At 38.1% G+C, this 25,365-nt stretch overlaps 1 protein-coding gene across 2 annotated transcripts in view; it reads left to right on the top strand.

Annotated features, from left to right (window-relative positions):
- The window catches only part of SRBD1 (S1 RNA binding domain 1), a 125,389-nt gene that overhangs the window by 36,955 nt on the left and 63,069 nt on the right, over positions 1 to 25,365 (top strand). For both annotated transcript variants that reach the window (XM_061367203.1, XM_061367204.1), the window contains one exon: positions 21,716 to 21,807. In XM_061367203.1, coding sequence (XP_061223187.1) covers positions 21,716 to 21,807 — 92 coding nt within the window. The remainder of the gene's footprint in view (positions 1 to 21,715; positions 21,808 to 25,365) is intronic.

The following is a 25,365-nucleotide window of genomic DNA, read 5'->3' as shown; positions in this document are numbered from 1 at the left end:
TCAGGTTGGGTTTTGAGACTTTTTTTTTTTACAAGGTTCAATAAATATTCTTGATTATTTATGTTAGTTCTATTGTGAGTTCTTGCCAAAGATATGTTGTATTATAACCAAAACAGATGTTCTGGTTTAGACAAGTGTATTTGTTTTAACAGGACCAGCAATGTAAATGAAACAACAGTGTGTTCGGCATTAACGTGGCAGATGATGAACTTTTAGGGTTTTGTTGGCCTTTTTGGATTAAATGGAAATCTTGAAAAAATATTTCAGGAATTTCATTTCATATTTCGATCACTGCAACTGGTTTCCTTTGATTATTGTTGGCTGAAGGCATCTTGGAAATGAAAACTATCTGAATGACAGGTGAACTGTGCTAGAGCAGGACAATCATCACATTGGGAAAAGTAAAATCACAGTTGTTCTTTCAGCATCAGTGGTTTCATCAAACCATACATACCATCAATACAAACATTCTTATTAGTCTGACTTTTCTTATGTGCTTCTTACGTTAATGTGCACTGAGAATGAAGCATTTCAGCTCATATTTAAAAGAAAGTTTGGTAGGTGTCATGAGTTGTTAATAGTTTTCAACAAGCAGTAAAAAATGCAGCCAGGCAAGTGTGCTTTTTTGTTGTTTAGGTGGGTGGGTGTTTAATTTCTGTTATACTTTGCTTTAAACTTGATACAAAACCCTTTTCTGCCACTTTCAGCAAAACCGTTTCTTGCTCTTGAGCCTTTATAAGCAATGTAATTAATAATTTACTGCTGTTTAAGTTCAAACACTTCTGTACTGTGACAAATAGGGGAAAGTCTGTAATGTCTTGTAAAGTTCTCATTGGGTTTTCTTTAATGTTTAAATTGTCTGCTTTAGAATACTTAGAAATGTTCTGCTAAGGTGGAATAGGACTGTTTAATACCTTTTGATGTTGGACCTTGGTGGCAAGAAATTGTTTTGGAAATGTTTGTTCTACAGGATTTTAGGTCCGCTTGTATTTTATAGGTGTCTGCACATGCTTTAAACATCCTTTTCAATTTAAATGTGTGTTTTATATTGTTGAATATCTACATTATACTCGCTCAGCTTTAACAAATGCCACTTTCAAGTTCCATGCCTCTACATTTCTAATGTTACACTAGCTTAATTCCCATTACTTTTCTGCTTCATAGCACTCGCAGTTTGAAAGGGACCTAACATTCGGGTTCACATTATGATAATTAGGTTTCAAAGCAGTGTGGGGGGATTAAGATGTCTGAAGTCTAGTTGCCGAATAAAGTTCAGAACTACTTGTAAAACTTGTTTGAGTGGTTAACAGAAGTGTTTTTATTTATTCAGTGCTCATGCAGCATTAATCCGTATTTCATCAGGTACCCACAGTGCTGTAACTCTAGATATGACCTTGGGACTTAATTTACCCCATCTCAGTTTTCCTTATTAATGTGCCATGAAAGAGGTACATGAAAGATAGCCAACATCAAAGCACCTTTTCAAATAAAGTGGTTGATATGAATCCTCTGGTATTTAACACTGTCTGTCAAATGTTTCAGCTGGTTTGCATCCTTTTACAAGCTATTGCTTGCTGCATTAATGCAGTTGTTTCAAGTCTGTTGAGAGTACAAAGGGGAATAGGGATATGGGAAACCTTATTCCTATTTCTTTTTGATTATATTTTCTTTAAGCTGTTGGTTTTGTCTGTTAACCTATATAACTCTATTGATGACACATTTATGTACGAACACCTACACACCTTAGGTCATGCAATGCCTGATACAGAAGGTAGAAAGTAGTTTGGAATGTTTTGGCAAAAGGAATACATATTCGGTGGAAACAATGCACACGTCTGAAATGTGCACTGAAGAACCTTTGTTCTGCTTTCATCTCTTTCAAGCTCTAGTGCAATCATGAGAAGTCCTAAGCAATGAAGAAATAATTTGAGGAATAAACAGGTTTCAAATGTGAGTGAAGAGGATATGGTTAATAAAAATATTTAAAGTTATGTAGTGATTTCCAATCAAACCATCTTCTGTCCCTTACTTGAAAGTTACTCTCTGTTGTGATTTTTTACCACAGCTGAGTAAGAGCTCATGATCATGCACACTTCAAATGCAAAATGGGGTTTTTTATATCTTTCATGGGAGATAGACCTGGAAATGGGAACCTCACTCTCCACTGGGACTTACTCCTCCTCCTCCTCTTGATTATTGATCACTTTAGCTAGTAAGTAGTCTTGTTCAGCACAACATGGACTATAATAAGTGTCCGTGTTTAAATCATATCTGATGTTTGTTCTTGTTGCCTCCACAGACTGGTATCTACACTGAGCTGAACCCATGCTATATTTCAGAAGTCATCTTAAATTCTGAAGCAGTCCAAGAAAACAAGGATTCCCTTTTGCCCCAGCTCTGCTTATTTTACGAGTTTACTGTAGATACCAGTACCATCACTAGCCATGCTTTTCTGAGGATAAGAAAGGGGTGAGCAGTGAGGTTAGAGAGGGCCAGGTGAAACAGGAGATGATAACTTCAGGCTTGCCTAGCATGAATTTGAAACTTTTTAACCCAAACTTTATAAACCATACATTTGACAGAATTCTGGAACCATCATCGGATTCTGTTTCAGAGAAATAGCTTCACAGTTTTTAAGATGAGGACAAGGACTAATTGGGAGTGTGTCAACGTATCTTAAGGGATTATGAATTCCTTTAAGTTCAGAAAAAGAGTAAGATACATGTGGAGTGTAGACTTCAGCAATGTGAAGGCAGGGGGTTAGGAAATAAATATAACTAGCAAAAGAAATCTAAATCTTGAGGAAAAAGTCTATTTTTCCAGAGCACTGGGACATGTCATTTGGCTTGAGTTCAGGGTAATTTATAGGAAAACAGTTGTGGGGAAGACTGAAAAATTACTCATGCAGCTTCCCTTCTAAGTTTTCTCTTTCTGTGAGAAAATCACAGTAACAGTAATATCAAGCAGTGATTTTTAAAAGTTGTGTATTCTCAGAATGTAAATCTCTTCAGAACTTTTAAGAATATGCAACAGACAAACAAAAAAACATAACTTCTGTAAAATTAGGGAAGATTTTAGGATGAAAAGTCCTTGTGCATGTGACTGTGTTCAAGGGCAACTGTGCGTACTCTTTGGTTAGAAATGTACTCTTCTCAAATATACTCTTGCAAATCAGATAGTGATTTTGAGAAAGTGATCACAATAATTCCTCCCACTTTGTTTTTTAAACAGAGAAGTCGCTTAGATTTAGGATAGCAAAATGACTTCTCTATTTTTAATCTTGTTTCCCACTGAGTAGTGATTGGTACATGGGCTGTTTTCTGGTAGGTCTTCTGTTTTCAGATAAATAAAACTCATCTTTTAAGATAATCAGTTAGAAGATATCTGATATTGCAGTACAACAAAAGTCAGGTGAGAAGGGAGAGCCATCCAAAAATGCTTAGAAACTCAAAAGAACAACGTGTTGGAAAGATAAAAGGTTACTGAGAGGCAAAGGTTATGCAAAGAACAAGTGCAGCACAGAGTGTGCCCATCAGGTCCTCTGGGAGCAGTCTTGGAATGTGTGCTTTGTATAGGGCATATTCATAGCACAAGACTGGGCATTTTGTTCTTAAAACTCACTTAAAATTAGATTTGTGCCAGTTATGTATAGCAGTGATTTTTCATGTTCAGTATAGAACTACCAAAACTAAACTGTGAGTAGGGGATTTATTTTTGGGGGGTGTTTGACTCAGTCTTTAAAACACTGTTTTTATCACTTAACATTTTATGCTGGTCTGTTTCCAATGCTATCTCTGTTTGTAAGAGCTTTCTATGATGACACCAAAAATTACTCTGGCCTAAAGTCTATTGCTCAAGGCTACTTCCAAAGCTTGGAAATGAAGAAGGATTTAATAGATTTAAAGAAACAGGATTAGATCTTAGATTTGCTAGATTGCTACAATGAAACAAAGCTACTTCATTTAGGTGTCTCATATTTTTGAGGGGGTGGGGCATGTGATAGGCTAAATATAAAGCTTTTCATTTTGGACTGAAATGATTTATGTTATTGTTTAATATGGTTAAAATTTTTGAAGTTTTTCTCTGCCATTTGGTCAACTCCACAAGGTTCTTACTGGTTTAATTTAAAAGGAAGATTTCCAGGAAGATCTTTAGTGGAATGAGCATAATGCAATTTATAACATGTCCACTTCGCCCAGAATTGCTTCTCTTACTTGGTCTGACATCCTTTTTTTCTCTGAAGGGTCACCAAACCACCCTTCCTTGGGGTAGCTGTTGACTTGCTCACACAATGTGATTATCAGTAATGGTGCTGGAGGATGAAACTTTCAAGTCGTTGCCTACATCTGAAATGGTGCGTGCTGGTCTCTGCAGTGTGTGTGCCATCTTGTACTTGGCAGAAGAAAGCAAGGAGCCTTTTGTTGAGAGGTGTCTGAGTGGTGGCCAAGGTCTAGGGATAACTTGAGGAATGCAAGGAGCCTGAGGAACTGGGTGGCTGGTGCTGCAGAATGAATGAGGGTGCAGTCAAGGAATAAAGGACAGGGCACTTTCAAGGCACTTTCTCTAGACAGAGGCATCAAAGTATAGTCTATGGGAACTTTGTAGAGCTTTGAGTTCAGTTTGACTTTCACGTTCCTTGTCTTTTCAATGCAGCAGGTTATATCAAGAGAACAGTTCCTTCTCCTATTCACTCGCCTAATGATTTGTGAACATGAATAGTGTACAGTCTGAGCTTAAAACTGAGGTTTGGACTTCAGCTGAAAAATGTGACCTAATGACATATTACTGCTTCTCACACTGAGCATTGGAGACAGACTTTCAACAGCTGCGTCTGAGCGTTTTCCCAATACTACGTTTATTAATTTTATCATTTATTCTTTTTTTAGCTGGAGTGAACTGAAGGAAGTTTGTTCCATGTAACTCCAGAGTATGTTTTAAAATGCTGTCTATTCATCATAAAGCATAGAAAGTTGGCTTTTAGTCAATTAGTGTGAGCCACTGCATGAAGAAAATGACTCATGCTCTGTATGCAGCTAGGATTGTGAAGGTTCAATGGTAGGAGCCTTAAATATTCCAAACTTGGTATTGATACTGATCTCAAGTGAGAAAAGCTCAGGTTTTCAGGTAAACTGCAATGTAAAATTCATTCCAGACAGTTGAATGGTTTCTTCTGTGTTGTTTGTGAATTCCTGGAAAGAAGCCTGTGAGCCACAGTTTGAAAACTACTGGGTTTGGACCTGAAAATAACAAAATGGAGGAACATCTAGAAACTTAGTATTTAAAATAGGTGAAATTGTGCATAGGATATCCTCCCTCTCATTTGTATTTGAAGAACTTTGATTATGGAAACTTGCAGTGTGGTCCTTGTTACCCACGTCTGTGCATTTTACACTGCTTGCCTTTACCCATTGCCTGAGACAAAAATAGCGTGGCTCCACACTAGTATGGTATCATCATGCTAACAGAATCTTTGATACTGCAAAGTGAACGTAAACTAAACCCATTAAAATGTTAATTCGTGTTGATATCGCCTTTCTAAAAGAAGTGATGTTGGGGGTAATACCCTATTATCCTCTAAATACTAAAGAGGCATCAGAAAAATGTGTTTGTGTGTTTTGAGTGATGTTATGAAGTAGTTGAGGCAATTGATAAATTTTCACCAGAAAAGATTGGGAAAATGCTTAGGCTCACCAGCTGGAATTCTTTGTGGAATCCTCGTGAGTTAATTTCAGTGGAAGGCTCCAAATACAATGTGATTAATACCAGGGGCATCCACATTTGAAATTATATAAATACAAGATGTATCCTCTGATTTGTGAGATACTGGGACTGACTGTTATTGCACAGTCTGACCTGGTTGTATGTTTGGATAATGTTTTGTCTTCAAGTAGACATTCTTGTAGGAACCTAATGGGGAAGTAAGCATTTTTCCATTTGTGTTAGGTTGCCAATAATGTGTTTTTACTTGAGATTCTGCCAATCTTCATACCTATTCATTTATGAAACTACATTTGGTGTTCTGCACTTCAGCTCTTGCTGGGCTTCCTTTATTATTGAGATGTGATACACAGATTTATTTATCTATTTAAACTTACTGTGCTATTGTTGTTAATGCTGATAGCAGGAGGCTAGGTTAAGTGGTTAGATTACATTAGGCTGTCTAACACTCTTGTTTAGATACCTTAATTTCAGTGGCTTTTAACTGGCAGAGAGATACCTTTGGGATGAAATTCTTCATCCTGGATCTCTGTTAGCGTATATGGGTGGGCTGCATCTATTTCTAAATAATCAGAAATGTTTAAGAAAATGAAGGAGTGAGCATATGCATACATGCTGTTGTTAGTGGGGAAAAGTTTCTTTATTCTCTGAAGTATCAATGCTGTTGAAATCTGGTAAAAATGGAAGTTTGTTTGCAGATCCAAAGTTTGTGTAGAAGTATCGCTCTGAAAATACATTCAGGCTTGTTTTGAGTAGTAAACCCTGGGAAATTGCCACTTGTGCAGCTGATAACAAATTCCTCCAGTAACAGGAAACAAGTGTTACAGATCTTGATGGGGGGAAAAAAAAACCAAACCACCACAAATTGGCTTGGATTTTAGGAAGATTTGAAAATTAAACTAATTACTTCTAGGTATCTGATAGCCTGAGAGCCTTCCACGACTAAAAAGCAAGTACAAAGTGTCTGCAGCAGTAAAGCAAGGGCTTTTTGCCTTTGCAGCTACATAAAATTGTCATTTCTATTCCTGATCTCGGGCTGGCAGCTCATAGCAGCTCTTGGCAGTGCAGGCAGTGAGTGCTACCCGTGTTGCACTTTCACTTGGAGTACTTTTGTGTGATACTGACACCAGGGCTGATGCTTGCCTGGACTCATTTAACTTTTCTTACCAACACAGTTTATAGCAGTCTTAAAAGCTTCATGAACAACACTGAAAGAAGCCACAGCAAGAGGAGATACTTCAGCATACTTACGATGTTTTCAGGGCTTGAGAGGCAGAGAATATAGACGTGCTGTGTGTCTCAAAGGGCCTTTGAGTAGGTTATTTCAGCTTGAAAAGGGATTAGATTTAGACGACTGCAGTATCAGGCGGTTTTAACTGAAGGTACTTATTGAGGATAATTTCTTTTTATAACTGGATCCTAGCAGTTTTGTCCATGATGAGTAAGTGGAAGGAAGGAGAAATGATCCATTTGTTGTGGTGGGTGTTACAGAAGCAAGGAAGAGTACTTCTGAAAGGGAGATATCAAAAAGCCCAAGCTATGTGAAGAACCTTCTGTACCAGACCCTTGTAGAAGCAACAACTGGGAACAGTGGGCAAGTGGAGGTGAAAGGGCTGAGAGTGGTGCAGGTTTTCCTGTTCTTTTTCAGTTTGGGGAGATTTGTGTTGCTTTGGTGGCTTCATGTGCAGTTGTAATCATACCCATCTAAGCAGTTCCATACATTAGTTATTTTCCTTGCCTTCAGAAACACAATGTTCCTGAAAACAAATGTGTTGCTCACATAGAAATGATGTTTTCACTTTAATCCTTTTTCCAACTGGAAGTAATATCACAGTTTGTGTCAAATCCTTTTATGTAACATCAAATACTGTTCAAGTAGCTCAGTCATCAGTTGTCTGTGGAGCTTTATAAATAAAAACCTGGAGGTGGGGGGGAAGATGTCCATCTATGTGCAGTTATTGCTAACATTAAATTGGTGCTTCACATTAAACTTCCCTCTCAAACCTACTTTATATTTTGTTAAACATCTTTGGCAGCTAAGGCAACATGCCTACTGCCTGTTCAGTTCTTTTATTGGGTTGAACTAGAACTAACATTTGGCTAAAATACGTTTTGACGTCTGAATTTCACATAAATGTTTCAGGGAAACAGTTTCGACGTGCGTCCTCCATGGGTGCTTCTCTTGTCAGTGTTATAATGTACTGTAAATATACTTTGGAAGTTGGCTTTCAGTAAAAATCAGTGATGCATTTATTACTTGTTCTGGTCTATTTTTTCTCATAGTGTAAAAATCACTGCTAAAAGTTACGTTGTCATTTTTTTTATAAAAGGTTTTTTCCTTCTTTCTTTTTTTTTTTTTCTAGAAGTTAGTTTGTCATTTTTAAGTAAATCAAACTGGATATTCCTGTGGTAGTTCTCAGTGATTATCTCCCCGCTGAAGGAAATGTTAGCTCTAATCTTCTGCTATAAGAATAAATAGAAGGAGACATTGTCAATTTGAATGTTTTAAAATGAAATAGTTTTGAAATCATGATATAGTATCCTTTTAATATATCCCATTTCTTTAGCTAGTGACAAAACCATAGAATTGTAGGGAAATGTTTCATTCCTTTTAAAGGAATGCTTAGGGCTGTCCTCTATTCCTCTTGTTTTTCCCCACTCCTGTATATACCCTGGCTGGCTTTGCAAGCATCCTGCTGTCTCCTTTACCTGGCTGTCCACAGCTGCTCACTCGGTACCTCCTCAGTCATAGCTTTCTCCCTACAGAAACTGCCTAATGACCTTCTGGCATTCTGGAGAGGACTCCTCCTTGGAAAGGCCGTGCTGCTGATCATTATTAGCAGTGCAATTTAGGGGAAATGATGTTTCCTTCCATTGGCCACTCTTTGATAAAGCAGTTACAGTAGGTTGTAGGTTACTGGACTTCTGACATTATCAGGAGTAATGTTTTCTGACTGAGAGAGGGTTTTGAGTAAAGAGGTTGTTCTGGTGCTAAGTAAGAATTAAAAACTGGTGGCATCTAATTCAAAGCAGACTCTCTTCAGTTTTATGGTCTGTAGGGAATTTCTCCCAGGTCTTTATAAAGCAAAGATGCAGGTTAAATGTTGCTGACAGTAGTTTCTGTAAATATATTTTATTTAATATGCAAATCAGAGTATATAGTTGATTATTTTTTAGTTGACCTTAAATACCAGCATTACACAGCCAAGCTGAGTTGTGGCTAATATTAGGTTGTGATAAACTAAAATTTACAGTTAGTACAATGAACTTTGGAGATGCTTTCTTTATGTGAATTGTCTTTGTGTCACCTGAAATACCAGGCTTTGCACTCGATGCAAGTTGAAGCTTTCAATGATTAAAACAGGTCTCATGTCAAAATACTAATGGAATATGCATGGTTTAAGTTCATGTCTACTCCTTGTTTGTAAGGCATTTTAAGTTAGTTTCCATTGAGAATAATGATACGTATAAGTTTGGGGTTTCTTCTTCACTATGCCACACTTGATATAATTAAATTGCACAAATCACATGGTGCTTGTGATGATGGTGATGATGTGAGCTTTTATGAACTTCAAAGGAAGTTAAGACTTGGAGCTTGTGAAATTTGTTTGTTCTGGTTCTCAGGGTTCGATTAAACCCAAATCCATGACATGTCAGTGTGTGGTATTAGTAATGTGACCAGTAAATGCCCTGGAATGGGCCAGTGCAGATCTGTTGTTGCATGCAATAACGGTGTGTGAATGTGAGTGTACTCTGGCTCAGGGCCGTGGAGATGCTGACAGCAACGATAGTCGTGGCCTGTCTACCGAGGGCAGGCTGAGGATGAGGCTTGGCTCTGCCACCTCCCGCACTAGCCAGCAGAGCTGAGCAGTGCCTTAGGGCAGAAGATGCTCTGCCATATTAAAGGGTGCTGCATCTCCCACCCTGGCATATGTTCTCTATAACCCCTAGTAGGATTTGACTGCATCAGCCAGAGTGCCTCTGGGCTCTTCACCGCTGCGCTGCTATGAGTCTTTAGCAGATAGACTCGTGTTCTCATTTGGACAATTATTCTTTTAATGTTGTATTGTCTCCTCTTCTCCAAGTAGTTGGGGGGTTTTAGTGTGATTTTTGGTCTGTTTTTAAGTAACAGCTGTTACTTATCAACTGCAAGAATATCTTAACAGTTTAACATCAGACACTTGAATTTAAGTGGGCCTACTGTTACTGCTGCAATCAGCAGGGTACACGTTTCCATTCATTTCTGAACTGTTTCAGGTTTTTAAAGAGTCTGAACCTCATTTCTCAGCTACAGAGAATCCAAGTATTCCTGTTAACATGTAGTACGTTTTGGAGGCTCCATTCATGGAAATAGTTGAAACCTGAGTGAACACTAACTTTTGGGGGTCCTGCTTTGAGCACAGGTGTTAGACCAGTCAGTCTCCACAGGTGCCTTTCAACTGCTGTGATTCACTGGAATAGAACAGTTTTCAAAAGCTGAAAGAATCATTTCAAGACCCTTTCTCTTCATTGCTGGCTGGTCTTGTAGAATCCACACATAAGAATCTAATGGCCCATCCAGAGAAGCAGGTATGTGGTAGATCCCCATTGCCCGTATCATAGAGTAACTGTAAACTGTGCTGGCCATTTGCAGGTGCTGGTTTTCATCATCTGTGCTTTCTGTGCAGTGCTTGCTAGAAGATCCTTCAGTTGAGTTCCAGCATTACTTTCCTTTCTTGCTGTCCAAATATGAATTGGCAGCAAAGCTTTGACATAATTTGCTCTCATTTTGAAGTAACTTGTGTGATGAGGAGAGAAAAGTTTTGACTGGGGGAAGGAGGAAACCACTCTTTCATCCTAGGGCTTTGGTTTTGGGTGGAAATTGGGCTGTCAATGGATTGATCAATTTGTCTATTTGCAGTCCAAGAAAAAACCGCATATTAACTTCCTAGTGCAAAATATGTCATCTTTTAGAGAAAACAACTTAGTTGTATTTGTAAATGATGAGCAACTATTTTACTTTTGTTAATATCTTTGTTTTATGTCTTAACTGTGATCTGCAACTTATCAACTGCTTCCAAGACATTTTCCCATTATAAAATGGGGGGTCAAAAAGAGGGCTAATGTGGTCAAAATTAAATTAAGCATAAAAAGCTTGAGTCCAGAAGAAGTGTCTGTAACTGGACGAAAAACATGTTTTAAATGAAGTGGTCTTTCACCATATGTTTATGCCAGTTCTAGTGATATTATTCATGGAAAGTCTCCTGTGTGGATCTGTCACAACCTGAGGGAATAAATTATTCCCTTTTAAGAGAAGGGAGAAAACAAGTACAGCACTACCTAACTGCACTTTTATTTCACTAATTATAGATATTTATTTTTGTCAGCTTTTTCCCCTTTTGGTCTTGCTGAATTTATTTTCTGTAAAAACATGCAATTAATGAATCCATTTCAAGTTTGTGACGATTTGGTGGTTATTTTTATTTGATTTTTGGGTTTGGGTTTTTTTTGGGGGTGTTTTTGTTGGATTTTGTTTGTTTTAACTGAGATTGATACATACTTCTGTTTGTAATACAAAATGAGAGGTATCCAGTGTATTCTTTTTTACCCTTTAACAGTTTAAAATGCACCTCATGTTTAGCTCTCTCTCCTTTGAGGATGTATTTGGTTCAGATTAGCACCTCTTATTGTAGATGCCCAGAAGTTGCATATGGTGTCAGTAAAACAATAATTCTTAAAACTATGACAGTAAGGAGCACCAGAGAAGATATGAAAGAACCCTCAAGGCCTGAAAAGAAAACAATGTGTAATTTAAAAAGCGTTCAATGTTCTTATGCTGCTCTACAGACGTTTGAGTACATTCTCTTACCTTCGCATCTGTGTCTGAGGAGAGTAACTGAGCAATAAAAGTGTGCTTGTTAAGGTAAAGCTTCATTTGATTGGGGGGGGTGTTAGTAGTTTGTGTTTTGGGGTTTTTTTGCATTAAAAATACTACTTTTTTTTTGGAAGAATGTGTAACCTACTCTTTTTCTTAACTTCCTGGGTTTTTCTTCCTGACTGTTTCTATAATCCTTTTTATATTGCAGTGCTACAGTTCCTTCATAGGGGATTGGTTTTGCTGAAAACACTAAACTAGTACCTCACTTTTACAGCCTTTTTTTTCCAATGAAGAAAAACAATTTCCTTGATGGACAGAACAAAATACTTCTTGATCGCTATCAGCTTTGAACAGTCATAATTTAGAGTACAATTAGAGGAGGAAAATGTCAAAGCAAACAGGTTTTTCTTTCCTGTGTTAATAAATGAAAGAAAAAGCAAAGCAAAGATACAAATGAGGACTTGATAAATTGTGAGAGCACTGTCATGATTAAGTTTGTGGAAATAACTTTTCAGAGACAGCAGCATGGAATTGTGATCAGGTCTGCATGAGGCGCCATTTACTTCATGTAATGTTTGCCTCGAGTATATTGAGCAGGGGAATAAACACAGGAGGCAAATGCATCTTCAGTGAACTAAAGCAGACAGCTTTGTTTTTAGGTGCATTCCAAGTCAACATAAGAAGAAACGACATGGCTAGAAAGATGTGGTCACACTTTCCTTTATTATTTAATACCTTGAAGAAGTTTTCCTGCCAGCATTCATTCTGATTCCAGAATTCCTAATTTATTTTGAGTTTCTCTATGTTTAAAACCTGGGTACTGCAGAGTTCAGTGAACTGTGCCAAGAAGTGTCTGTAGGTTGAAAATATTTAATACGTCATCTTCACATACAGTCTAGACATTAAGAGAGATGGGTATGGAACAAAGAAGGGCAGGAGCAGAGGATCTGTGATTCCCTAACCCCGTGCAGAGCATCTATCCACATTGCATTGCTCAGCTCTAATGGGAGTGGAGCTGTCTCCAGCCTTTCCTTGTGGATCTGTACTTGGGGAGAGAGTAGCTTGCTAAGGAGCGTTCAAATGTGAAGTTCAGTGATACTGGAAGGAGGGGAGTTAAGAGGAATAAAGCCTGGCTCAAGCCAAAGCTACAGGTCAGAATTTTGCATGAATCAGGGCTGTGGAGGCTGCATGCAGCACTCACCAGGCTGCTTCCCAACTGCCCAGAGTGAGCATTAAAGAAAATGACAGTTGCTGGGGGTGCCATTGTCCAAGAGGCATTTCGTTCCATATGTTGTGGTCTTGTCCAGTTATGCTCCATTCTGGGGACACAGTCTTCATGAGAGTTAATGTGATTCAGAGCTCCAGCCTTTGGTCTGGCTTAACCACTGTGTTTTAGCCACAACAGTTGCTGTGTATGTGATCTCCCTTCTACCAGACAAAAGTGATTCCAGAGAGTGTATTCACTGGAGAACCTTCCTTAATGGATCATTTGTATCTTAAATGTCCTGTGTCCTGCAGGAGAAGGGTGGTGCGGGTAGGACAGTATGAGCAATAGGGAAATGTTTTTGGTTGGAAATCAGATAGACTTTAGGCAGTTGTCAGTTTTCCAAACTACAAACTGTTGGTGACAAGGCCAAATATAGATGATACTGGCAAAGTCTAGGTATTTCTTTATAGGCAGGAATGGTTTTTTTTCTTTTAAAAGAGTCTTATTTGTTCCCAAAACCTTAATGCTTTATAAAGCTTCAACTTGAATAAATATGCATATGCATGATCATGAGTCACTGAGTTCCAGGGTTTTATCCTTTGTTTCTGCTGTTTCTCAAAGTAGGCAGGATGGGTCTTGTTTGTTTCAAGATCCTGCCTGGCTTGAGATGGCCTGAATGAAATATCAGCTTTCCCCATGTGCGACCACTGCAGGGGTTTCTGCTTTGCTGAGCTGAGGAGCTGCTGGCAGGACAGCATTGGTGACAGTCTCCTGTTCTGGAACTTGCAGCTTGGCTGTGTTTCACGGTCCTGGGTCAGGCTTGTTGGCTTCACCAAGCTTTTGAGAACAGGGAGGGTCAGGGGCTAAGTAAGGATGCTCATTGAGCTCTTCAGCATGGGATGGTTTTGCTAGGCTTCTGGGGTAGCACCTTTTTGAATAGTGCCATGTTTTTAATGTATGTGTCTAGGCAATTTTGTTTTAAAAGTCTATGAATATATGAAATGTGAGTGTAAAACTTGAGTGTTGGCATGGTTGGTCTTGAAATTATAAAGTGTATTCTTAATGAGCATACCTGTTTTCATGCCTATTGTATTTTTAGAAGTGGACTCCAGGGTTTTCATTTCATGTGTCAATCCTTATGCCTTTTATTACTGTCTTTCCTTTGTTTTAATATTGGGCAGTTTCAGGTATGTGGCTTTTTCGTATATTTGAATGCACCTAATTATCATTAATTCTGCTAGGAATTACTTTAATGCCATCATACTGTAATAACATAAAATGTGATTTTTCTCTTTTTTAAACTTGTCCCTGTACATTAACGTAATATTCTGTAATGTTATTTATATTACTACAATTTCTCTTCATGGCATTGCTACAACAGGGAGAAGAGCAGTAGCTAAATGTTCTTAGTTCCTACTATGCTAGTGTTTAAAGTAAAAATGAATTACTTAACTGCTTTTTAGTTGGATGGTTAACTTGGAAGTAGATTTTTGGACCTGGAGTTCGGATTTTAAAGCTCTCTACAAGAGCAGGAAGGAGCTTCAGCTCCAGCTGCTCTATGAGCAATGACAGGACCCGTTGTCTGAAACTGTCAATGAGAGCGGTGGGGGTAGTCGCAGGTGACTGTCACCTTCAGTCTCGAGACGTGCCACCCGAGGTCTTTCACTTTTCACTGCAGACATGGGACGTGTATTTCTTCTGGGGATGAATCCGCAGCACCAGTTTTGTTCTGATAACAGCATCTGGCACTAGATTGATTTAACAGGCTATGAGGTTTGCTCTTTTCAGATATGCACTCGTACGGCAGCTTCTGTGCAGCTCTGACATGGCCACACGCTACTGTTGTTTTTTCTGCCTCCTAGCACCACGTGTGAAGCTAAAGCTCTTTGACACCTGCCATTTGGACCCTTTTCTTACTGAAAAATGTCATCGTTTTCAGACAAGATGAAGACAGATATCTGATCATTCTTCCCTTTGTAGGGATGTGCTAAGGGCATGGTTCGTTCGCAGATGAATAAAGGATTCCAGGCTGTAGCTATACAGTTAGCTTTATTAGTTCACTGTAGTAGGTAGGTTTTGATTTAGGGATTTATAGAGTTATATCTAATACAGAAGAAGTTAAAGCATGGTAGCTCATTGTTATATGTTGCAGTAATTCTCAAGCCTATTTCAATGTGCTGCAAGTAACAATTGTCTTACCGGTTCAATGGCAAGAAATTTCACACCACTTTTCTTTGGGGAGGAGAATGATGGGAGCTGAGGATTTGAAATCAGAAAGTTTTTAACTCTTCTAATTTTATAATCAGTGAAACATTTTATGTGGGATGTTTTATGCCTTCATCCAAACCTGAAAGCTAGTAGAACCTGGCTCCATTTTCTGTAGTAACTTTTTAAAGGAGAAGCTTTTAAAAGGATTTAAAATGCCATACTTCCTTCCCCCACCTTAAACCCTGATAGAAACAGGCCTAATGCTTTTCATTATGTTCTAATGATCTACACTGTCTACCAGGAAAGCCATCAGCTGAAGTGGCACTGAATATCACTTGCGTCTGAACAGGAGAGAGCTAATCCCTAGTTCAAGGATGGTTGCTTTGAAATTCTGTTATTTCGGAAGATGCTTTATAAGGTGCTTTATTACTGTCTCTGCTGTAGGGTTAGCAAGCTGTTTCAAAAGTAGGGTTTGTGTCTGAAAGACACTGTTTAAACACATTGTTCTCTGTTGTAGTTTGCTGCGTGACAGTTCCTGGTCTGAATTAGTTCAGTAATTTTTACTTTAAAAAGTGGACCGAGTTGGTTAGGACAGAGTTGCTTTATTCTTTGTGTGATGTGATTTCTTGTTAACTTTGTGAAATACTGAGCAAATTCATTCATACAAGGGTGGAAACATTTATGGACTTTGTTGTGAATTCAAAACGCTAGTTGTAAGCAGAATTTCACCTAATATTTCTATGGAAACCTAAAGAATGTGGCTGATCAACAGTGTGGGATCTCTATCACTGCTTATCGTTTGATGTGCTATCTGAAGACACTTTGTGGGCTTTATTTCTTGTGTGCTTGGGAGCTCCTGAGCAGGAACTGTACTTTAAGACTTGTGTTCTCCACATCTATTTGAATGTGCTCACTATGAGGCAGTTTGAGCTTTTTCTGTCTAGTATTTTTGCAAAAGAGGACTATAGCACCTCTTGTCTAATGTGGTTGATTCTGGCTTCCATAAGAGCAAAACTTGAGTGGTGTGTAGTGCTGGAATGTTTTGAAATTGATGAAAATGATGGAAATTCCTATCTAAGGGTATATTTTGTCATAATAAAATATTTAATACTGGCATATCCCCTTAGTTCTATATATTGCTAAAAGTTGAAGCTAAATCTTCATATTACTTAAAACCACAGATTAACTGTATGGGGTTTGGCTTGATTCTGTTGAATAATGAGTGCTTTCTAGTATAATCTTCTAGTATTTCTAGTATAATTTCTTAGTTGTGTTTCTAACATCTTCCTTTGCCATAGCACTAGATTATTTGAGGTGGGAGAGACTAGGTTTTGAATTTAATCTCATGTCAGAATAAACAGGCTTTTAAAAACCTTCTAGGGCTTTTTATTCTTTGAATACGTTATTTAGTATGCACCAGAACCTTTTTATCTTGCACTTCCATGACATATGTTCTTCATAAGGGGGGAAAAAAGGAGTAATGGCTTGCCTGTGTCAGAGCCAGAGTCTGTCAAGCCTCGTATCCTATTGTTCCTGTGGCGAAGCGCGTGTGGCTGAACAGATCACTACATCTTGCTCAGCCTGCGCTGGACTGCAGTCTCCAGTTGGCTGTATTCATCACAGAAGGGACTTGTCTGTGCCCAGTGTGTAGAGGCTGGAGTGTGCATGTACCCCCAAAAGCGAGATCCTGGGAATGGCTGGTAACTGCCCATTGACCTCAAGAAACATGCAGCTAGCCATTGGTAATGGTGAGGAGTTGGAGGAGCTGGCAAAGTTGCTTCTGCCATAGGTGCCTCATAGCTCTCAACCATTTTTGGTTTTAGCCTTTTCTGAAGCTAGTTGTACCCAATGGATTTCTTATTCATAGAATAACCCAATCTTCTTTAGAGCCTTAATTAAGTCTTCTGTGCTCCTCCTCAGTTTGTTTTTACTCATTAAATCTAGCAACATTATTAAAACCTATATCATTCCAATCAAGCTTCTAGAAGTATCATTCTTTTCTAGCAAATATCTTGCCATTTTATTTCATTTTGTCTTTCTGTCCTTGAATTCTTAACCCACTTTTTTTAGTAAGTAACACGGAATAATGTTTTTGACTTTTCTCCCCTCTTTGACCCTTCAACTTTCCTTTGTGAGAGCCTCCAGCTTTTGTTGCCATTAGCTTATGAATATATATTTATTCAGTTAATATGTAAAAAGTTGGGTTAGAGGAGTTAACCACACTTGTGAAATTTTGATTGAGAAAGAATTATGTTTTAGCAGACCATCATTTTATGTCCAAATATGAAAATGGGGGTCCTTTAAGGTTGGCATACCCCTTTGCTTTTAGAAGACCCATGATTTTCTTCCAAGTATCAACACTGGTTTCTTCTTTGTATTGGCACTGTTTCTTCAAATGTTATTTTAAAGGCTTCAAGTTGTAAATCAGGGTTTTGGAGATCGTAGGAACAGTAAGTTACGTAAAGTCAGATAAAGTTACTTTTTCTCTCTCTGTAGGCTGTTAATCCAGCATTGCGTTTGATTGCGGGGACATGACTTAAATGCAATAAAACAGTCTGAAATGCTGGTAAAGGTTCATGAAAATGTCGGGAAGCTGCATCCGTCGTTAGCGCTAGAAGCCTCTAGACTAATACATCTGCTTCATTAGACATGTATGAGATTCTAGCACATTGTTTTGTAAAGGTTTTCAGTGAAAATTTGCTACTTAAGAACCCTGTAAGTTTTACAAAATGTGCCATTACACTCGTGAACCTGAAATTGTAATATAGAATCATAGAATAATTAGGGTTGGAAAGGACCTTAAGATCATCAAGTTAAACCCCCCCTGCCATGGGTAATATAGTTAAACGACTGTTGGTGAATCTAGCTTGTTACATGTAACCTTTAATTTAATGCATGTTTGTAGGTATGCAATAGCTTTGAATTTTACAGAAAAAAAGTATTCTTGGATTTATTTTTTTACCTTTTACAAGAAAGGCTTATTCCTGTGAAAATTAAGAAATTGGAAATCTGAGTGTTTTGAACAGGTCTCCAAGTTAACTTTTGATACCAAATAGATAACGCTTGCTTAAGCTGAGAAAGAAAACTCGCTGTAGTAATTCTTAAAGGCTCCTTACAGTATTCAGAATACAGGGGCCATGGTCTCTAGCATAAAGCTGAGGGTCCAGCAGGTGGTGCTAGTGGAATACAGTTAGTGTTGATTTAACGCTCCATGAAGTGTCTCTTAAGAAATGTGATTGAGGCTGGTGCCATGCAACAAGCCTGTTCGTACAATTAAAAAGAGAAAACTGCAATCTTGTGTAGTTTCTTTGTGGTTTGAGCATTTTAATTTGAAGTTTAATATAGATGCTGCGGAAAAAAAAAACTAGTTACAGGGTTGTGGATGTGGGAAATAGACTGTGGAGGTATAGTCCCAGAGTTTTTACCTGCTTTTCTTGTTAATTCAGAAAGCAGTTTGTGAAACTTGTCTGTTCATGTACCATAAGCATATCATACCGTAACCGCTTGCCTATTTAAATAGCAAAATAGCTTTTTAATAATGTTGTTTTAACTGTTGAGGTTTTGGTCAGTGCAAGAATCTTTCCTCTTAAGGAATGCATGAAATGAGGATCTCATTTTATGAGGGGGGTGGGGAAGTCTAGTTTTCTGGTTTAATCCATTGTGTAGCTTAAAAAGTCAAAGTAGAAACAAATTCTAGTCTGAAGATACACAGATTTTGAAATAACAGTTTTTACCAACTCTTACATAGGCTTTTTTTTTTTTTTTTGAGTCTCTTGAAAATTGTATCCTTTAAAAAGGGGGAAGGGGAAGGTTAGAGATCAGTGTGACTGCAGTAGTTTAGAGTAAATTTCTGTTGCTTGCTATTTGAGCAGGTTTGGTTTTGTCTTAATGTACCCTGACATAAAATATGTATATTCTTTGAAAGCATGATGTAGAGCATTTTGCAACATCAAATTAGCTTAAATTGCCCTATATAACATCCCCTTTTAAAGATAATTATTCGAATTTGGAAAACAAAGCATCTGTGAACTTGTCTCCTGTCTAGTCCAAGAGCAAAATCCAGAGCAACTACAGAGAAAACTTCCTAAACCTAATTTGATTGCCATTTTAACATTGTGAGCAAGTTAAATGCTTTAGCCTTGTATGCGCCAGTGTCACATTAGTAACCACCTCACTGTAGCTAAAACCAAATTAAATAAAGCCACGACAGCCACTCAAGTTTGGCTTACTATGGTTGAATGAACCCTAGGATGGTTTCTTTGGAGTTCATGCCCCTACACATTTACTCTGGGTAGGAAACTCGTTTAATGTCTGGGTTTTACTGTCTTATGCACAGCGCTATGGGGTTCTGTGTGAGTGGAACTTCTTCAAGTCTGCTACACCAAATACTTCATAGAATAACAGCACACATACACAAAACCGTCTCAGAGTGGATGTCAAATGTCCAGTGTATGCTGCTTCTGAAAGTGCTTTTTATATCTTGTTTTCCTCCTTGAGATAACTTTTTACTTGGCATCACCCTCCTTCTGCTCCCCCCGGTGTATAAGTGTTCGTGCACTTGAGGAAAGGAAGTGTGCTCTCTTCAAATGTTTCTTTCTCCCATCCTGAGTTTATTTTTATTTACTCGTTTTAGTAAGGAGGTTTTGTATTGCGTATCTTAAAATCTGGCGTGATTCACTTACTACTGTAGCCCTCTCGCTTCTCAAAACTATCAGCATAGCATTGATGAGAATCAATAAACTCAAGTGTGTTAAAATTCCCATCCAGGGACACTTTGTTTTTTCCCAGCATAAAATACAGGGAAGGATCAAGCAAGAAGCTCCGTGCAGTAATATACTTAATAGTACAGCATTGTGAAACTGTGTTCAAAACACAGGTTTTCATCTTTTTTAAGTGTAATATCAATGTATTAGTTGAGAAATTGCACAAGAGGTAACTTTTGTGTATGTTTGAATACCAAGATTGAAGAGCCATTAGCGAAAAGCTGTTAGAAGTATGTGTTAATGTGTGTGTTTTCTTGGAAGCAATAACCGAAAAGGGAGCCCTTGCCAAATGCTGCCTTTATAAGGTGTGAACAGGTTAAGGAATACTTTCTGCTGCATTGTTCTTTAAACTACCTGTTAATCAGAAAAATCAGTTTGAGGTTTCTGTCAGCATCTTCCTTTTCAAGCAGTTAGGATTGTGTGGTGTGACCATGTTTCTGAACTCTGTAAGGGGACTGTTTCTTTATGTCAGTTAGAGGAAAGGAATGCCCATAATGCTGAATCTCTTTAAGAGCCCGTGTAAATAGTTTCATTTTCACTTGCCCTGTTCAGCTGGTCTGAGCAATTTTTTTGCACTGTTAAACCGATTGTTTGGATGGGTCTGGAGTTACACTAATACCAAAGAGAACAGGATTTTATTCCCTGTATTTATTGAAACATTCAGTCTGTCTGTAATACTGAAATGTTCTTTTGAGTTTCGTGTAACTATAAAATCTGACTTGGGTACTGCACTCTACCAGATTCCAGTTGGGAGGAATCTGTAAAAACAAAAGAAATTCTTACCTTTTATATTTGCATTTCACACTATTTCCTGTTAACATGCTTGGAACATTGAATGGGAGTGTGTTTTATCTCTGAGCTATTCTCCAGCTTTTCCAAAAGGAATCAGTTTTTCATTTAAATATTCAAGCTACAAAATATTCTGAAAAGGTAAATTTATGGTCTAATTGTCAAGCAATATAAAGCAAAGTTATAATTTCAATTGAAAGGTCTGGTTCTTAAGGAAGGAAACCACAACCCTTCTGGCAAAGATAAAGTTACTCTAAGAGTGGAATAGTGAAAGTAACAATAGTTCAGAAGCTGGTACTGTGCCTCACCACTGCAGTAGTGGTACGATGCCTTAATTATGAACCTGAAATTCAAGTTCTCTTGAAGTTATTTGAAGCAATACCCTGTTGATTCAGTGGTGTCAAAATTTCACAGCTGAAAATAAACTTAGGTCTGAACGCTTGATTGCCGTTTTCTCTTGAGTGGAACTAGAGCACTCAAGGGTCTTTTAATTGTGTTGCGATTTGAATGGGTGAGTTTAGCATCATTACTAAATGAGCTTGAGGTGTGTGGTAGAGACGTGAACTGTAGCTAAAGTTACCAAAGACAAGCAGTCTGTGTTTTTCTTTAAGGATGGTAGTGAGCGCATGAAGGATAGGATATTAAGTGCCGCTGAAAGCAAGCTGCAGCTTTGTGTATCAGGTTGGAGTTTTACTGGGTGGGTATCTCGGGCAGATAGCTTTAGACAGTGTGTGTGCACACTCGTGTCTTGGATTCAGGTAATAGTTAAACTGATGTTAGACTCTAGAATGTAGGTGTTTTCAATGAAATTGTAAGGTGGGATTTTGTTTTGTTTATGGAAGCTGGTTTGCCTATTTATTTCTGCTACCACTTGTTTCTTGTGTTTGTTTTCTCCGTTGTAAGATTACTGCAGGGCCTGATATCACTCACAGTGTGTATTTATAATAGGGCCAGAATTGTGAAAGAATGGATATTGTAGGCCAGGGAGGTGTGTTTTAGTTTAAATGGATATATTTTTCTTTGTACTGTCTTCCTTTTGCAAGTTTTAAGTTGATTGAAGGCATTTTTAAAACATGAGGCTTAAAAAAACCCTTCTAAATATCCAGTAAGTCACTTGCTAAGTCTTTCAGTCATGTTGTGTGGGATTTTAATTATTTACTGTTTCGTTTTCAGCATTGTTAGTGAAGCAGGAGCATCCATCTACAGTGTCAGCCCAGAAGCATCCAAGGAAATGCCAGACCTGGACCCTAACCTGCGAAGTGCAGGTATGAAGTGTATTTCGCTTTTACCACTATTTCAGCATGGAGCTCAAGCCTCAGTTTTCAGACAATATTGTTTATGATATTAAGTATAATAACAGTCTAAAGTATAAAAAGTGAAGGTTTTGAATGTTTTGATTCCAAACTAATTCTGCTATCATTTCACATTTGAAGCCTTAGGTATGCAAATCCATGACATCTTCTACTAAGGCCTGTGATGTAAAAGTACTTGTGGGTGTATTCCTTCAGCAGGCTGGTACAGGAGAATTTATGGGGATTAATATTAATGATGAATTGTATAAACTTTTATAGTTGGACGGGTCCATGCCCACAAGAGCTAGACCTTCCCTCTCTTCTCTTGTCCTTTTTATGTACACAAACATCTCTAACAGTATTTAAACACTTTAAGGGCTGGAAAGAAAAGGTAACAATAGAACACATAATTTAAAGGTGTGCATTCACTTTAAACTCTTTAATGTAGCTGAATATGCTCCTCAAGATACACTATTGAGGCTTCTTTTATTATCTACTTCAGCATAAATGTCACTGAGTTATAATACAGCCCAAGTTCTTAGAAACATACAAGTGCCACTGTTACAGCTTTTGGTGTTTGGTTAAAGAGTAGTCTTTAAAGATCACATTCCTAGCGGTTCCATTGGCATCCCGATGCTACTCATGAGTTTGGTTTATTGGGAAACAGCTGCAAAGTAAGGTCTGAGGCTATTTTTTGGTTACTTCATTTGTGTATTTTTTTATTTGCATGTCTTTTTGTATCTCTTTGTCTACCTCAGGTTTTTATTTTCTTCATTTTCCTGCACTTTGCTGTCATACGCAGTCAAATACAGCATATTTGTAAATACAGTAACACCCGTGTAAATCTTTTCCAGGCAGAATTATACTGTTCTTAATTTGTTACTCTAGCAGGCTGCCAGTGTGGAAATCCTTAGGAAGGTGTAGATCAGCAGGAAAACAAATTTGACATTTGGTGGTAGTTGGGGGTAAAACTTTCTAGAATTCTCCATGTTCCCCTTATTTCCAAGAAGGGGGGAAAGGGATTTGTGTGAACTCAGTGTTTCAAGTGAATGTTTTTACAGGACTATTCTTTAAATGTCTCTATCAGCCCTTCCCTTTGTAGGACAGGCTTCTACCTTCTTCTTGCTTGAGTCTTTTCTCCCTGCCTGTGAACACGTTCCCTTGTGATTATTTCTTACCTGAGCCACAGAGGTTTTGAGCATGCCATGGTATGGCCAGAGCAAATACTAGGAATGTGATATTTCCATATTTGTGACACATGCCATTAACTTTCCCTTGGGCCAGAGTATTTTATGTTGCTGATACATTAACTGTGGGTTTAGAGTTGATGTAAATGAACAGGAAAACACTGAAAAGGAGGAAATCTAATTATTAACAGTATACTTTTCCAGATGTACAGGATTTTCCTTTTTTTCTGAAGTTAATTTTTGAACGTTTCAGTCGCTTTTACTTAGTGTTGTACATCAAATAGAGTAAATGAAAATCAAATTTGTAATACATGACCAATTTCAGTATTAATTATACTATATAAGAGAGTTCATAATTTCTGCATTATTACTAGGAATTGCTTCAGGCATAACTTCAGCGCTGTTGCATCTGGTTGGAAAAGCATCAGCAATTTTAACATGCCGTAGCCGTACCACAGCGTGGGTAGAAATTGAAAGGGGTAGGATAGAAAGTGAAAAATAATAGCTTAGTTCCATGGACGTTGGCTGTTGTGGAGCTGACAGCTAGAAGTATATTTATTACAGTGGAGGCTTTAGACTTCTTGAAGTCCTTTAGTGTCAATTTGTAATTAGATGCTCTAAAGCTGTGTACATTTCTTTTTAAATCTGAATATGAAAATGGGGCATAGCATTAGAGGGAAACGTTAACTGATGTTTGAGGGGTTTTGCAAACTTTTCTAGACTGGCTTTTACTTTTGTACCTTTGATTTTCCTTTAGTTTGCAGCAAACAGAGAAGTGACGTGGTGCAAAGCTGACTTGCTTTTTGCTTTAATTGTTGTGTTACATCGTGTCAGGTTCTGTGTGTACACAATAGCATTTAGTACATTAAAGGAAGATGACAGCTGCATGATGAAGTGTGACATTTATAGTTAAAATAAAAGGTACAACTGACGTGAGATATCTGTGATCCTAACGCGGTTTGCCACTTTAACATTTTTCTCAGTGCAGGCTTTGCAGATGGGTTTGGGGTTTTTTGAATTGCACAGGTAGGCCTGTGTTTGTCCATCAGGTACATAAATGTAATGAACATTGTATGAGAACTTAATTTCACATCTTGTGACATTAGCTCTGTTACGTTTGCATTGCTGTTTGGCAACTGTTTGTAGGAAGCTTTCACCTCATACAAAGAAATGGAAGTCACCAATCCTGGTAAAAAATATTAGCTTATTAATTTCTGCTTGGCTAAGTGTAGTACGCAGGGAGAAAATCAGCAACTTTTAGCATTTCTTGGGGGATGCTAATTAAAGGTATTAATTAAGGCAAGAACTCAACTGCTTAATATTTTGTTCCTTTGAGCTGTCTTTTGAAGGCTGTAGATGACACTGATTTGTAATTAATAAACTAATAATGTATGTATAAACTATAGTGGAAAGTATAGTCATCTATACAGCACTTTTAGCCAAAATTGCACATGGGGTCTAAGGAGAGAGGAGCTCATTTGCAATTCTTGTGCTGTGGATAGCAGTGAATTATAATAGGGTCCCTACAACTTCTTACATGTCCTCCAGAGATGGCTACCTTCTTTCTGGCACTAAGCAATATCAGCAATATCAGTTCTTTACATTGAAACAGGTTCTTTGAAACTTTTATAGCGGCAAATCTCAATATTTCATGCAAGTGCAGAAGCTTCTGTAGTGCCACTCCAATTCCTATATAATCTTGCAGAGTCCACTAAGTAGACAGTAAAGAATGTGATGAAACCTATTTAGTTGTGTTTGAGTAGAGTGAGAAGGTATACATTCCCTTCTGACAGTCATTGTAGGATTAATGAGCAGAACAGCTATTTCTCAGCCTCACAGAATTAGGAGATAAGAGGCTTATAGGCCAGAGCAGTAAAAGGATTTCCTACTTGATAGGCTGAGGAAGTTCAGCTGCAGCAGATTAGGAGGATTCTGCCTAGAGAACAGGCCTTGGAGTTCAGTAACAGGAGTTTGGGATGAACTTGTGATAGGGTTGCAGCCTGAGAAGGGAATGCGAATGTGATTTGAGTTCTCCTTCTGAAGAGCTGTATTGAAGGACAAGCTGAAGATACAGGGTGGGAAATTTTGTGTGGGAGAATGGACTTCATGAGGAGTCCTTAGCAAGCTGGAAAAATTGATCACCTTTGAAGCTTACAAAGATGTGCCCACTCAAGGCTTTGTGAATGCCTGCACTAGGGTTAGTGGGAAGGGTAATGAGGGAGCTGTGAGGCTGGGTGGGGGACTGCAGTTCTGTTTCTACCCTGGTATGTGTCATCTGGCCACCCTTGTAGAGCAGAAGTCAAATGTTTCATTTGGTGGAGTTTTCTTAAAGCTATCAAATTCA

The sequence above is a fragment of the Neopsephotus bourkii genome, unplaced genomic scaffold (assembly GCF_033783945.1).
Source record: "Neopsephotus bourkii isolate Nb327-2 ecotype Australia unplaced genomic scaffold, CSIRO-AGI_Nbou_v1 NB_1373, whole genome shotgun sequence".
NCBI lineage: Eukaryota > Metazoa > Chordata > Aves > Psittaciformes > Psittacidae > Neopsephotus > Neopsephotus bourkii.
This window is presented reverse-complemented; position numbering and strand designations above follow the sequence as displayed.